We start from the raw sequence: 15,364 nt of genomic DNA on the forward strand, positions 1-15,364 counted from the left end.
TCAGCAATATCAGTAAAAGTAAGTAAAAATCATTAAAGTCTGAACAGGCATGATCACCCTTTCCCCCAATTTCCAGTCTAAATTAAACAATACATCAAATCCTGATTGTTTCTAGCTGTGGCTTGATATTAACATTGACATTGACACCGGGGTCAAATCGAGGTCGAATCGCACTCAAGAATTAGCAGTTGGAGTTCACAGTAAGAAAACTCCAGTCTGGCCTGTCTGTGTGGAGTTTTCATGTTCTCTCCGAGCAATTTGGATTTTAACTTCTGCACACATTGAAATGAAACCAGGATTTTAGGGCATGGAAGCAGATGTTAGAACACATAATAAAATAAATGACTAAAAATCGATGTAAAATACCAGAAAGGGCTGACATTTTTTTTTTTTTTTTTCTTAATTGTATTTGACAGCTGGGACATTGAAGACAACAGCAGATAAGAATGTGCTGATTTCTGCAGCTGCTTTTTGTCCCAGCTGTGTTCAGAAGTCATCCAGAGGAGGATATTAATGTGGGAACAACACAGAGACTGGTGGGAGAGGAGGACCGGCTGTGAAATCTGCAAATACAACACTGAGGTTGTACTGGAAGAAGATCGCAATTGCTACAAATGAGATGATACAGATAATCACCCATACACAGGCAGTTTTAGAATGACAAATTAATCTCAAACTCGTGTTTTTGGGAAGTGGCCGGAAACCAGAAACCGCACAAACAGGAAGAACTTGCAAAGGAACCACAGAAAATTCCTCAAACACAGACTCAAACATGGGATCGCCCTGATGTGAGGCGACAGAGCTAATCGCTGCTGAATTATTTTCTTTGAGTTGTTTTGATTTTCCTACATTTCTCTACACCTATAACACAAGAGAATTTTTTTTCCAATGTGAAAAAAGGCAGAGGAAAGAAACTAGTGCTGACCTCATGACCTTTAGTTTACTCATTAGATGCTGTAAATTCCTTTGACTGAAAGTCCTATCAAACATGTTCTGTTGATGCTGCCAGACAGGCGTGTAGAGATAAGCAGTCCAAGCAGTTCGACTCGGGACTTGAAGGGATTTTCTGTGTGCAGTTTGCATGTTCTTCCTTTGTATGGGTTTTCTCAAAATATTCTCGTTTCCTTCCACAACACAAAGACATACTTAAAAGATCAGGTTAACTGCTGACTGCATTTTGGCTATTGCCAGAAGATGAAGAGGCTAACCTTTCCAGATTGTACATGTGGGTGTAGAAGATTGATGAACACCGAGGAGTTTTTCCACTGCCAAACACTAAAAACAGCAGCTGAAATAGTTGTTTCTCACTCGTTCTCTTCCTGGCTGCAAAGCCATCTGCATCTATTTCACCTGACCTGGAATGCTCTAATAAAACAAACTGTTCCGTACCTCGTACCACGGGATGCCTCTCTGCTGAAAAACTGCACTGGTCTGCTCACAAAATGTCAGACTTTTAAAACCAGCACACACCACAAGTGTGCATGGAGCACAGGGGACATAGCAGCTTTTAAAAGCAGGGACTAACCGCGTTTAAAGAAGGTCGGCTACACATTAGTTGTATTTTGTGTCACAATTGCAACTCTACAACATATAAGTTTTCATTTCGTTTTGTTTGCTTTTCTTTTTTTTTTTTTTTTTTTTTAACGTGAGCAGATGTCACCTTGCTGGGAATTCCTTTTCTTATCACTTCCGTAAAGACAGTGAGTCTGGGGTCAAATTACAGGCACTCAGTGTTAGACAGCAACCGCTTCAACAGTGGCAAGGATGTCTGAGACTGGCCAAGATAACATAACTTATTCAGAGACAAAAGATGAGCCGTGGTACTGCAGAACAGACCAGTAGAGGCTGGGGGAAAAAAACTGGATCAAGAGAAACTAATGTTTTAAGATGTGTAAATATGCTTGGTTTTATTATTTTCATCATTAATACTTTATTTATTGTCATCCAATCATTTCATTAAAATATTTAACTATTTATTTTTATTTATTTTCCAAAAACACACACAAAAGATGTGCTTCAATATCACTACACCGCTGGCAGGGCTTCACAATATCAGAACTTTTATTGTGGGGAGAAGGACAAAGTGGAGAGGAAGCACAAACCTGAGTGCATGGATGCAGTAGATGCAGCGCGGCATGTTCTTTCTGTCGTATATGTCTGTTGTCTCGGGGTAGAAGATCTGAAACCCAGACAGGGAGAGGACAGTGGGCCGGTGCAGCGAGCCATCATGTCGCAGCATGCGCGCGGGCGTGATCCAGGATATTAGCTCAGACGAGAGATTACACAATGACAATGTGCAGCCACACGCCCTGGTACAGAGTCAGAGCCGCAGCTGGGAAGAACTGCAGAATTTTATTCTGTTACTGCAGCCTGTTGGTGATATTTGGGCTGAACCTTAAAAAAAAACAAAACAAAAAAAAAAAAAAACTTTTTTTTTTCTTTCCACGAATATAATGACAAGTATTCAGCTTTCCCCTCAGCTGTGAGTCTGGAAATTTCTCATAGAGGAGCTTTCAACATAACGGATCACTGCTGACTGCTTTTAGGGCGAGTCCTTTTAAGGGCCTTACAGACAGCATATTAGCAAAAAATAGCTACTCTTTATAAATACGCTGACATACTTTTCTTTAAAAAAAATAAATAAATAAAAATACTCGAACACATTTATCAACATCCAGGAGCTGCTGGATTCACTTCATGATTCTGTGGTGAGTACGCAACTCATGACCACCGCGGTCAGTTATTTTGTTTTAATGTGGAAAAGTTAAAAAAAAAAAAAAAAAAAAAGCCCTCAAGAAGTGGCTTACTTAGCGAAAAATGAACCATGAGGTAATGTTATACTATTGCTATTCATTATATTGTATCTGTAAGAATCAAGCTAATTGTTTTTCGCTCAGAGCAAGACGCAGGATTCATGAGTTGGGCGCTCTTTTTCAATACCGAGTGTTGTCAAGGTCAAATACTGACGTGTGATTTGCAGTTAATATCTAACAATCTATTAGAAGCGTTGTCCTTTAAGGCAAATGTTAAACACGCATTATTGGCTTTACATTCGATTCCAAATGTTGGGAACGCTGTCTCACTTTTTATTGGTCTGATATATTTTGCAGGAAGATGACAGTATCTGTGTTTGAACATGAGACCCTCGTGTCCACTCACCTTCGGCAGCCCCTTCGCCGCCATGGCGTTGAGCCACTGAATGACGTTGTCTGTGTGTCTGAAATGAAGACCTGTGGCCTACGAATGAGAAGCAGAACAAAGACGTTGACTTTCTCTTAAAAACCTCAAGTTTTCATCCAAACAGTAGTTACTTTCTCTAATACTTTTCATGGAAAGATGTGTGGCTCATTACTGCAACCATTACACGTTAAAAACAGCAGCTGTGATGATAATAACCTACACTCTCTCAAGATATGATCTGGTATAAACCCCCAACGCCTGAATGTCTTCACCTTGTAACGCGTCTGCTCGCGGTCGTAGATCTTCTTGAGCGAAACGGTTTGCGGGGCGAAGAAGTTTCCCAGTTTGGCCAGATAGACGCCGTTCCTCAGCCCCTCCTCCAGCTCTGTGGTGGGAGGCAGCTCCTCGTCCAGGCAGGCCTCCATCCATCTGGAGGGAGGAAGGCAGCGGCCAGTGAGTCGGATGTGAGAGTAAACACAGCGTGGAAACACTCGTAGCCCCAGAGAGTTCATTTACAAGTGCAACTACTGTTGTTGAGAAAACAACAAAAGCAAATACATCAAAAATGGTGTTTGGATTGAAGGTGTTCTGAACGCAGCAGTGTTTAATGAAAGGCTGATTTTATGGGATTCTATTGATACAATGTTGTAAAAACTCTGCAGTGACAGAAAATTCAACAATATTTGACTATTTTCTCTAAATTAATCCGATTTCATTCCTCTTTGTTCAACTGCTCACTGACTGACTTGAAGTCATTGTTCATGCTTCGTCATTTACAACTTTATCATTTTGCGCCACGCAGCTCTCGGCGGCAGACTACAGTCACCAGAAATGCTGTGTCATCAGAAATGGCTGCTCGCAATGAGATAGACTGCAGGAACAAAGACACAAAGATATTGATCTGATTAAAACACTGGTAGTTTAGTGAAAGGAAAACCCGACAGAAGCCAGTGAGAACAAGGCCTTATACTCCTATTGTGGAAGAAGGCGAGGCTGCATGTCTGAAGCTTATTACAACAAAGGTATTTAAATAGCATTGCGGCTATTATATTAGGGAGAGATTATGTAAGTCTTCAGGATGCAGGCATTTGAAATATTTGCAATAGTACACATACATGAATATTCTGTCTTGCAGAGTTATTTTTCAGCTCATCTTTATCTTCATTTATTTTAGTCTTGAACGGTCATATTAAGCGTCTTCACACACAAAGGACATTGAAGGTCAACAAAGCTATCTCCTTTAAGAGAAATGTATCATTTTAAGCAGCAAAGTAACAAGAGCGTTATAAGAGAGCTTGTGTTTAAAGTTTATTCGTCTATACGAGGATGAATGTGCGTTGGTTTAACAAAGGGCGACATCGCAGGTGTTACGGAGGGACCAGCAGTCGGCAAGATAAATGCTTTTTAATTTAACGTAATCTCGAATGAATGACATTTCTCAACAAACTCCCAACCTGGCCTGTGGTAACCTCTCAAGAGCTCCCAGCATTCCTCTTGTGTGACATTTCATTTTGTTGCAGGTCGTGCTGTGGAGTCACATTCCTGCCGTGGCCGTGTCAGCGCCGAAACCACAGAGGGGGCGCGCCGAGTTCTCACACCGGGGCCGCCGCAGCACCCTGAATTCCACCACCAAATGGCATCACCGTCCAGTAACCACAGCTGAAGACGGCCAGCTTTTGTCTACAAAAATACAACTTGTTACCTGGCGTCTTCTATCTTTCGGAATGAGATTGATCTTTCTGATAAAGAACAAGTTTCTTTCGCAGTAAACATACCCCAATTCATCATGACCGACTTACAAATTGTTGTCGATTGTGGAACACGTAAACACGCCGTGCAGTAGCTAACTGGACGGCTTAACGTGTCTTGCACATGCACAGCAGGTCCGTTTACTCGAGGATAATTAGGTTTGGGAGCTGCTTGGCATTCGGGCCTGTTTCCTGCCCGTCTGGCAGTGAAATCATTTACGCAGGACTTCTCACTGTACAGGCTGCGAATGGATCAACTCCACTACAGCTTCACGCAGCAGGTTTCACAGGATCAAAACGCACACTTGAGTAATAGCTGGATTCACGTGTGAATCTGAATGTGGCTCCACCAAACACAGCGTGTGTTTGAACAGTGAAGCGATTAATCCATTTGCTTATTTTTAGAATTTCAGCCGCTCCTTTCAGGAGAGACAGAACGAATGTGATCGACATAATTGGTGCAGATTTCATACCAGATGCGCTTCCTGACCCACAGTGTTGACCAGGCGGCAGCGGGGCTTCAGCCGCTGAATTCCTGTTGAAAAACTTCCTGTCCTTGTTCATGATTTACACTGGAATCTGGTGTATGACCCAAGTTAACTGTGTCACGGGAAAGTTGTGTTTTCCCAGTGTACGTGGAGACAGGAGTGTTCGGAAATTGTTAAAACTCTGAAAGATGAAGACTGTGAATGAACAAACGCAATAACAGTTTTCAGTTGAAGTCATGTTGTTGCATTCACTGAGCAATACAAATATTTGAACTGGCCAACATATGCCTTTTCAAGTGTTTTTTTTTTTTTTTTTTTTTTTAATTCATGAACAGAGGTATGCAGCCTGGTCTCTGCCTTGCGTCATTAAGGTCACCAAACTATCAGCTCCGATTATGAAAACCTTGGCTTTATCACTGGTTGTGAGGAATTTCCCAGTGTGAGGGCAGACTGAGGCCAAACAGTCTCTCCTCTTTTCATCTGCTCAGAAAACACTCCCACTCTTTAGTAACTGAGGTCTTTGTCAGGCAACAACAAGGTTAACTATTTCCTGAGTAAGATTAAAAGATTTCTTTTCTTTCCAGAGAGACCCCCCCCCCCCCCCCCCCCCCCCCCCCCCCCCGCCCCAAGCCCCCTGACAAGCACACACATGCATTTGTACCACAAGAGCGGTGAAGACCTCCACTGACTGTCGTCAAACGCAAACTGTCCAACTCTTTGAACAGAGCTTCACTTTTAGGGATTTCCTAACTTGTAAATTCCTCTCGGTCGTGGAACAGATACATGAAGACACACTCGCGTCCACACTTTGCAGTGCAAAGGGCAGCTAAGCCCCAGCTGAAACAACTTCCCTCTCAGGAAGTCGTGACATGGGCCCTGCAGACAGACCTGCTATTGAGGCCGAGGTGACCGACCCCGCGCTCTGCCAGCCGGGAACAAACCCCGGCTTTCACTCCACCGACGCGCAGTGAAAGAACTCTATAAAGGCCGCTAAAGTAATGGCTCTTTTATCGGTGCAACACACCCTTCCCAGGGAAGCACAAACACAGACACACCCTTCACTTTGCCAGTGAGAAACACAGCTATGATCAGGATTTGTGAACGTCACCAGCAACAAAGTGCAGCCAAACTAAATGTCAAACCAACCGTCGTGCACCCACAAGCACGCTGGCTATTTAAAAAAGAAGAAGAAGAAGGAGGAAAAAAAAAAAGCCACAAATATGAAAGCTTCGTCTGGTATCTTGAGAATGAGGAGCCAGATCTAAGATAGGTGAAATAACATCCTCAGGGACAAGTTATCTGAAGGTTAATGCTCCATCAATCTCACACCAGAAAGATTATACCAACAAGAAACAGAGTAAAAAAAAAAATAATAATAATGATAATGAAAATAACAACAAGAACATCCTAGTTGTTAAGAATAACTCGCACATTATCTCATAGATTTATGCAGAGTTTGGTTAAAAACCGTTTAAATGTAAAGTTTTAGGAGACCGTTGTCATAGCATGGAAAATGCCTTTTTGATTTCACAGTCACACTGAATGAATTGTTAACAACTGATGAAACAAGATGAAACTGAATTATTTAAGACACCATCCATTTCAGCACTTCCTTGGTTCGGATTTCTGATTCTGATTTTATTGTTAGACACAGTCTGAACCTTGATGAATCGCACAACAGATGCATCCGTGGAATAAAATGGAATTTTCTGGATTTTGTTTTTATTAATGCAGTTATGAGGCAGTACAGGTTTTTTTTTTTTTTTTTTTTTAAGTAACAGTGTCTGTTACTGGTCAGGACTGTATGCATCTGCATGGTCACATAAATAATCTGAATTGTTTCTTTAAACTTCACAACTTTCAAATGTTTCAACTATGCAGGGCTAGAATTAGTTGCTCTTCATTGCTATTTACTTTTACACAATAAAAATATCTATAAAATGTACCTTTTTATGAAGAGAACTTCACAGTCTCATCACGGCTCACAGAGGCATAACATTCATACATGTTTGGTAACAATCCCTCCAATCCCGTTAGATCTTGCATGTTTCAGGAAGCTGAAGCCCAGCCAGAGTTCAGAGGTCAGTCTAATAGGAAGAAGTCTGCTGGGGACCAATGTCTCTCCAGGAAGACACACTGACTCACTGCCAACAGATCAACCACAGCGGATCTGGAGGCGCATCCTCCGTTCTCCTTCGTGACTAAAAACCAGAGCTGCAGCTGCTACAGCTTCCCCTGCAGCATGGCTTTAAGAGCGCAGCCTCCATATTGGCTGCAGGTGCTGCTACGTTATTATAGCTAAACTGTGATGACGAAGAAATCGAGTTCTTGTATTATGCACTTCCTCTTTCATAAGGTCTCACTCTGATAAAGCATTTCCTCAGCAGTTAATGTTTAGCTTGATCAAATAAGCTTTCACTGACACTCTAAAAGCCTCACTTTGTAGTGATAAGAGGTATTGTCCTACTGTTCTCACAGAGAGACCAAATAAGGGTCAGAGTACTATGTGAAATTGATACGTACAGAAGATAAAAAGCAGATTTAATTAACGCTGTATAGACAATCTGAATACGTTTTTTAAAGCTGTATTTCTAAACCAAACCTCATTTTCAGTGTTTAAAATTCAAACTACGGCCTGATCAAATCTTTCTTTAATCATCCATTTCTAAGGTACTAATAAAAACAACAAATTTACTTTTGAATGCAATAAATCAGACGAAATCCATTGTTCCATCAGGAGCACCACAGTTCTGAATCCTGTCTTGTAAAAATAAACATGACGAACAATGCTCCTCTGGTTTCCCGCACTCATTTCACAGCGCTGAAAACAAGATTGTTCCAGGTTATCAGACATCCTGCCAGGCTAGAACCAAAAACAAAGCTGCTCAACGCACGAGGTGAACGGGGTCAAAGAGAGAAGTTTGCACTGCTTTAAATTATTGTTAAGATGGCTTGATTGACAAGAAACAGGAGGAAACTCCAGAATGTGTTTGTGTTCTACAGCTTGAATAAACCTTCAAGGTTAATTTTATTACAGCATCACCATCTGAACCAGCTCATCAATATTTCTATTATTTTTGGTTTTTAAATACATTTGATCAAACCACTGTAACAGTACAGTTACGCTGGTGGACCGCACCTTTGGTGTTTCCCATGCATACAGCTAAACGTCATCCTATTTCAGTAATCCACAAAATAATGAGCTCACTTTCCAGTCTCGCCCCACATGATCAGTTAAAGGTTGAATCGACTGAAAGCAGGTAAATGCCAGTTATTTATAGAGCTGAAACAGAGAGGTAATGAGCTTATGATTAAAAAGAAATGTGGGGAGTTGTTGCTTTGTTGTATCACGATTATACTTCAAATACCTCTGTGTTTCTGAGCTGCTTGGTCGACAAAATAAGTAACGGTAATTGTGCTATCAGACATTATGCAAGGCTTGATGACACATCATCTGATAAAACAACCCACATCATGGGTAGAGAACTGCCGGCTAATGAATGTCATGTCCTACTGAGCATCAAGCAAAGCTGCATTCGAGTGTCCGAGTAAAGGAGCACCACAAGATGCTAATTTTAGACAACAGATGGACTGAAGTGCGATGGAGAGCAGGAAAAGGCGGCGTCACAACAACAATACACAAGGTGTCAGAACATTTCAACAGTGCTCTGCTCTGCATTGTTGCTGCCTTTAAAAATGCATCCGTTCATCCATGCGTCCTTGAGAGAAAAGAGCAGGAAGTTCTGTTTGACAGTGGGTTGCTGGAAAGGCAAATAATGTGGGCGAACTCTTATCTTATCAACATCAAGGTACGGACACTCTCCCTGTCCTGCTGTCTGCTGCACGTCTCTTCCATTGTGGTGGGTGGAATGAAGACTTTATGCTCATAATGCTGAACGTCACTTCTGTTAAACAGCCAGTATTCTCCTCAAGCCAGAGGGAGATTTCCAATTCTGCATAAAGCACTGCTTCATGACGAGACGGATGAGAGAAAATAAGATGATAAAGAGCCAAGTTTATCCATTATATGCCTTGCTGCAACACTGGAATCTACACACCATCTGCCCTTGTCCCAGAACTGCTTCAAACAGTCTGTCTGCATGATATATATCACAACATTTATTTGCACAAAATTTGTGCGATACATATCGCAGGAGAATGGCCGAACTGTAATAAATTATGTTCCCAGGCACTGCTGCATGTCAATGTTTCGGGATATCAGATGAAGCCCGACTGCACTGCATTGTGTTGACAACCGATTGTATTTCACCAATTACAACAGACCCGGTGACAACAAGCCAGACACACGAAAACCCAGGAAAGAAACGACCAGAAACACCTGCTCTACAACTGTTTATTTACCACAAATTACTATATTGCAATTATAACACTTTACACAATCATAAGAAAATGATTATTTTTGTGATGTTGAACTAATATCGCACAGGCCCAAAAACTACAGGATAAAAAAGTAAAGAAGTAAATCGAGTAAAATTAGATGAGCTGAAATGTGTTGCATTGTTGTTCGAGGTCAGAATGGTCGGTTGGTTTGTAGGCAGGGGAGGGTTGTTCGGTTGGGTAGTTGATCTGTCGGGAAGGCTGGTTGATTAGTTCATTGATTTATCAGCAGTTTGACAGGTTGGCAGGTATGCAGGTGAGATCATTCGTGGGCAGGTAGGTGAGGGTAGAGGATTACGGTCATCTGAAAGTTGGGTTAGTAGGCAGGTTTGTTCATCTGTAGGTAGTTTTGGTGGGCAGGTTGATTTGTCAGGAGACAGGTTGTTTCTGGATGTGAGTTTGCAGATGGGTATGTCTCTTAGGTTGATTCATTGGCCTCATGAGCACATTTGAGGCAGGACTAGATCCGTTTGCACATATATATTCAGCCACTGTGTTATTAAAGCACACCTCAAACATGACTCAAAGCACGGCTAATCTGACTAAATCGCTGCGTGTGTTATATGAACCGTTTGTCATTGTGAAATGAAACAAATGCAGATCTTGACAGGTATGGTCATGTCAGCTCACTCATTGCCAAAATGCATTCATCTGTGATAGGAACATGCAACTTTAATCTGCTGAATCAGACCAGAAGCTCTTTTTTCGCTTGTTTGTAAGCATGCCCTTGAAATTCAGTTCAACTTAAAAAATGAAACGGTTCATCTCATCATGCTTTTTCAAGTAGTTCAGTAGGAAACCTGTTCAAACAACCAATAAAAACATCTTCATATCCAACTGGTTACAATGGAAAAGTATTAATGGCTTCCATTGGGGGTTTTTGAAAGCAAAGCACAAATACAGGTTTTGACCTTTGGCCCACTGTGGTGTGGGATGCCTCCCTCTGGGAACAATTATCCATCAGATCTGACCTGCTGCGTTACAGCTATTACTGTGTCCTGCTGAGTGCAAATACCAGCTGAGGTCTGATGTACAAGGCTGTAATAACAGAAACCCAAGCAGGCTGGGTCAGGCAGACCTGCTGACCACAGAGGAGGTAGGAAGGAGGGGCCGGTGAAACTGCTGCCTCAGCCAAAGACAGGCTCTATCGCTCTTTTGGATTCAAAGACTGTTTGCCGTGACGGAAATCCAAACTGGAAGAGTAACTTGCAGTGTTGAGTTTCACCAGAGGACCAGGTGAGACGCTGTGGAGGAGGGGCGGGGCGATTCCTGCGGGGCCTTTATGGAGCCATGATCTCTCTCTCCCTTTCATTCCTCCTTTCATTCCCGCATTCTTGACTGTTTACTGCCAACTCCGGTGACTCAGGGCTGTTTTCTGGGAGGCCTCGCCGTCTCCTAGGCAGCAACCACCAGGTAGCACTCACACCACAATGAAAATACACCCGTCACCGGGCCACACTGTGATTTCTGAAGCACTTTCAGATCACCGTGAAGTCTGCTAAACTACATGTTTCTCAACAGCAGAACTCTGGGGATTTCCTTGCTGTTCACAACGCAAGAAAATCCCTGCTAAAAGATGCATTATACAATTCTTTTTCCCTGCAACCTCAAACAAATATCTGGAACGCTGCTGGCCTGTTTGTGTGACATGAATTCTTTTTCCCATTCGTGCACTGTCCCGCTGAAACATCTGTAAAGGCCTCGGCGTCATGCTTACAGCATTTTAACATGCTGAACATGTGTCTGCTTGTTGGTCAGTGGTTACAGTGAGCTCTTATCTACACAGGCTTGTAATGCAGCCGAATAACAACATGATTTAGCAATATAGGATTACACCTTCAGAGCGACCATTGCATACTCGCGCACAGTCGTCATGCTTTTCTGAACAAAGATTTTAGCGTTGGTATATATTAAGTTATGCATTACAGATCTTTTAGTGTCTTTTTTTTTTAACTAAACAAATATTAGAAATCTAAACCCTGCTTATTGACCTGAGCCAACAGGTCAGCACTGTACTGTCACCTGATCGTATCATTCTGAGAAAGTTCTGCTCCTGAGCTGTACTCCTCACACCAGCACAATGTCTGGGCGTGATATTTCGTAATATTCATTGCAATGGCACCTCTGCGCAACAGTATTTGGAAACTTTAAAAAAAAAAAAAAAAACAGGAAATCACATGCGAGTGGCCAGAGCTTCAAGAGGAACTGCGCTGGTTGTGCTGTTCAGGAGGGGGAATGAGAAGAAGGAGCTTCTGCAAACCTCCATCCTTCACTCAACATGGGAATTCCTATTTAAAGACGGGAGCCTTTTTTTAGCCAATGCATTGACTCGAAATCCTTCCGTTTTGCGCCGCATGCATGTTTTTCTTCTTAACTTCGGCGAATCCTCTTTTCAGTATCGTGGCTGGGAAATGAGAAGCAGCGGTGAGGGAGGGAAGCTCTACAGCATGATATGAAAACACACGGCTGTGCCTGATGGATTACAGATAAAACACAGATTATCTCTCCGTTTACTGTGATGGACTGTTCCGCTCTGCTTGTACAAATGGTTTCTCCTGAAGGGAAGATTAAAATATGGACACGTTGCACTAAGCAGCAGGCTGCTACTGATGAAAAAAAGTGGTGAGATAAGTCGTGACACGGCATAGTTTAGCTATCATGTCAGCTGAATGAATGGTGATGAGAAAAAGTCTCCACTCGACAGTTTGTACATCTCAAGCTCAGGAATTTTAAGGAGGAGGAGAGTGAGAGTGAACTCTTTGTATTTTATCTCAGAAAGGGACATCATGAGAGGAGTGCATAGATTTGTGTCGCCTCAAGGTGCATTTTACTGACAAACTTTAAGCTCCAAATCTTGGAACTAAAATACGACATCAATTTTGATGAAAAGGAATTCATATCTAAATGCAAGTCAAATATTACACACATTTATGACTGTCTTACTGAAAGATAGAAGAAAGTCAGACTCTTCAGAGGCATCTTCAGAGTATATTCATCTTTTTGGTATGAAATATAAGTAACTTCAGTTAGTTTTATTATTGCTATAAAGTCAATGTAAAAATTGAATGTCCAGTCCTTTCCGTATAGTCATTAAATTAGATATTCCATGTTCAATCAAGTTAGAACTGAGTTGTGCAAGTTACTGATTCTCTGAACCGATTAAAGTTACTGAATCTTAAATGCACAGGAGTGGCTTTATGAGATGCTTGAGAATGTTAACAATGGTAACAACAGTCTCTTTCAGATGTACCTTTTTCTTTTCTACATGGACCTTAAAGCCACACAATATGATATAAAATTACTGTCATAGCAACATCAATCCTATAATTGTATGCTGCAAAAGGCTGAGATGCAATAAATGGACAATGACAACAATGGCGGCCTCCAGAGAATCATGACTTCCAGGCTACGTTCCCCTGAGACTTGAAAGTTTTGGAGTTAACAATCACCCATAACAACAATTAGACTTCCTTGTCCGTCCATACGAATGTCCACGTACTCGCCATTGTGAATGTTTACAGCATATTCTTCTCGCCACACGTGTGTGATTTCATTACAAGAGCAAGCACCCGCTCGTGTCCCAACATGAAAACTGCAACATTTTGTCACGTAAACACACAACTTTTCTGGGAAAAAAAAATGCAAAAACAATGTATTTTCACTTGAAAATGGAAGATCAGAGTTGCCCAAGGCTGCTAATACACCACAGCAACATGAAAGAAATCGGATTTCAGGTGAAATTTAGCATTCGCCTGTATCCACAGTACCCGTCACGTGGACTGAGTTAGTTAAAAAATAATGCAGTTAGCTGGAGTTTAGTGAAAGAGAAATAGACTTGCTCCTGATTTTAAAGAGACAGCAGCTCTGCAACTCAACTGTTTCAATGCACAATGAAAGTAAAAATTAACAAAATTCCAGAAACCTCACTTCCTGTTAGAAATGTTCCTATGAGCACCTTAATGCCAAAAATAGGGGGAAATACAACTCTACGTTACATTACTTTCTAATCCGTTACTCAAAACATGTCAAAGGAATGGAAAAAAGCAGGAGTTCCGTCTGTGTCGGCTGTTAATGCTGTAACCTAATAACCACTTCACTGTGTAATTTGTCATCCAATCCAAACAGCAACTTCCTCAATTATGTCTCGATTCTTCTCATGCTTCAGTGGCAGCTACACCAAAAATAGCGTCTTCAAAAAGTGCACAGTTTTCCATTCGTCTCCAACAAGTGCATCCTTGTTTAGAGGCTACGTACCTTTGCAGTCCAACCTGTTGGTTGCACAAACACACAAACACAGCGTGTCACAGTGACTTCACCAGACAGGACTGCCTGCTGTCTGCTGAGGTGGCGTCAGCCAAAGCAGGTGAGGAAAGACCACTGTCCAGCAACAGGTGAACTCTGCTGTTACCATAGCAACAGCAGGCTCACGACAGGGTGTGTACTAAACACTGCGACGCGCAGAGCACTGTTCTGGATGCCTTCCATCAAAACCTGATCAGGGTGCAAGGTTTTCTGAGGAACTCTCAGGGATTTAAAATCCAACAGGTTAATTCAGAAAAATAGAACTAGCTATACAAAAAGGGGGAAAAAAAGCAATTATTAATTTTTATTGGTAAGAAACATTTCCATTGCTATCAACACATAAAGGTTGTTTATTCAACCAGAGTTTGAGCTTTGAAAAAAAAGTGCTGTGGTTACAGCTGAGGGAGGATTCTGCAGGATTTCATCCTTAATGCTGTAACAAATGGAGAACTTTCCTTACAGCCCTGCATTTCCTTGTACAAGGGGTGACTCAAAGTACAACACTGCAGGGGCTTTTCTGTGGTATTTTCAATAAGGAATCTCTGACCAATAGGAAACAAACAAATACATGTTGCTACACGGACAAAACTGTTACAACACAAAGTGGGCTGGAGGAAACTGATACTATAAAAAGGTTTGATCACACCTATTTATGAAAATGTTGCTTAAAAATATGAATTTAAGTTAAAAATGGATAGAAAACACACCAATGTTGGTGCTTCTTTCAAGGCTTTAATGTAACAATGTGCTGCCTGCGAGTGTGGGAGGGAATGGAAAGTTCATGATGACGGCTCACAATAAAGATTAATGACTACAGTGTGTGTGCTGTTGTTGAGACAAAACAGGCACAGCAAATAAAATTAATAAGCTCCCAAATTACACCACTCTCTGCCTGCTGCAAAAAGACACGAGATATTCGGCATCTTTTGTGACAGCTTGTCTTAACAGACAAAAAAAGCCTGTTCTCTGTAAGTGGGTCTGCACTTATTGAATAAGTAAAACCAATCAATGGACTCTTGAAGTGACTGCTACCTCATTTCTGCGGTCATGATATGTGTGACGTGTTTAGCATTAATAAATAGTTTCATGTCTAACTTTTCATAAGAAAAAGCATTTGTATTTTCAAAAACTTCTAATCTGTTCTGTTATGTAATCTCCAGTGAAGGCGTACTGCTAGATTATCCCTGCAATCTTGTGGCCATGACATTGTTTAAGTCAAATCAATACTGTTTTATCTCCCCTGTGATG

At 41.6% G+C, this 15,364-nt stretch overlaps 1 protein-coding gene across 1 annotated transcript in view; it reads right to left on the minus strand.

Moving 5' to 3' along the window:
• iqgap1 (IQ motif containing GTPase activating protein 1) overlaps positions 1–15,364 on the minus strand; it is a 49,481-nt gene that overhangs the window by 25,463 nt on the left and 8,654 nt on the right. Inside the window, exons 3-5 of the mRNA XM_030084801.1 lie at positions 3,453–3,609; positions 3,160–3,237; positions 2,103–2,179 (exon numbers count right to left, since the gene is read on the minus strand). Of these exons, the coding sequence (XP_029940661.1) occupies positions 2,103–2,179; positions 3,160–3,237; positions 3,453–3,609 (312 nt within the window). The remainder of the gene's footprint in view (positions 1–2,102; positions 2,180–3,159; positions 3,238–3,452; positions 3,610–15,364) is intronic.

This window comes from Salarias fasciatus, chromosome 1 (genome assembly GCF_902148845.1).
Source record: "Salarias fasciatus chromosome 1, fSalaFa1.1, whole genome shotgun sequence".
Taxonomy (NCBI): Eukaryota; Metazoa; Chordata; class Actinopteri; order Blenniiformes; family Blenniidae; genus Salarias; species Salarias fasciatus.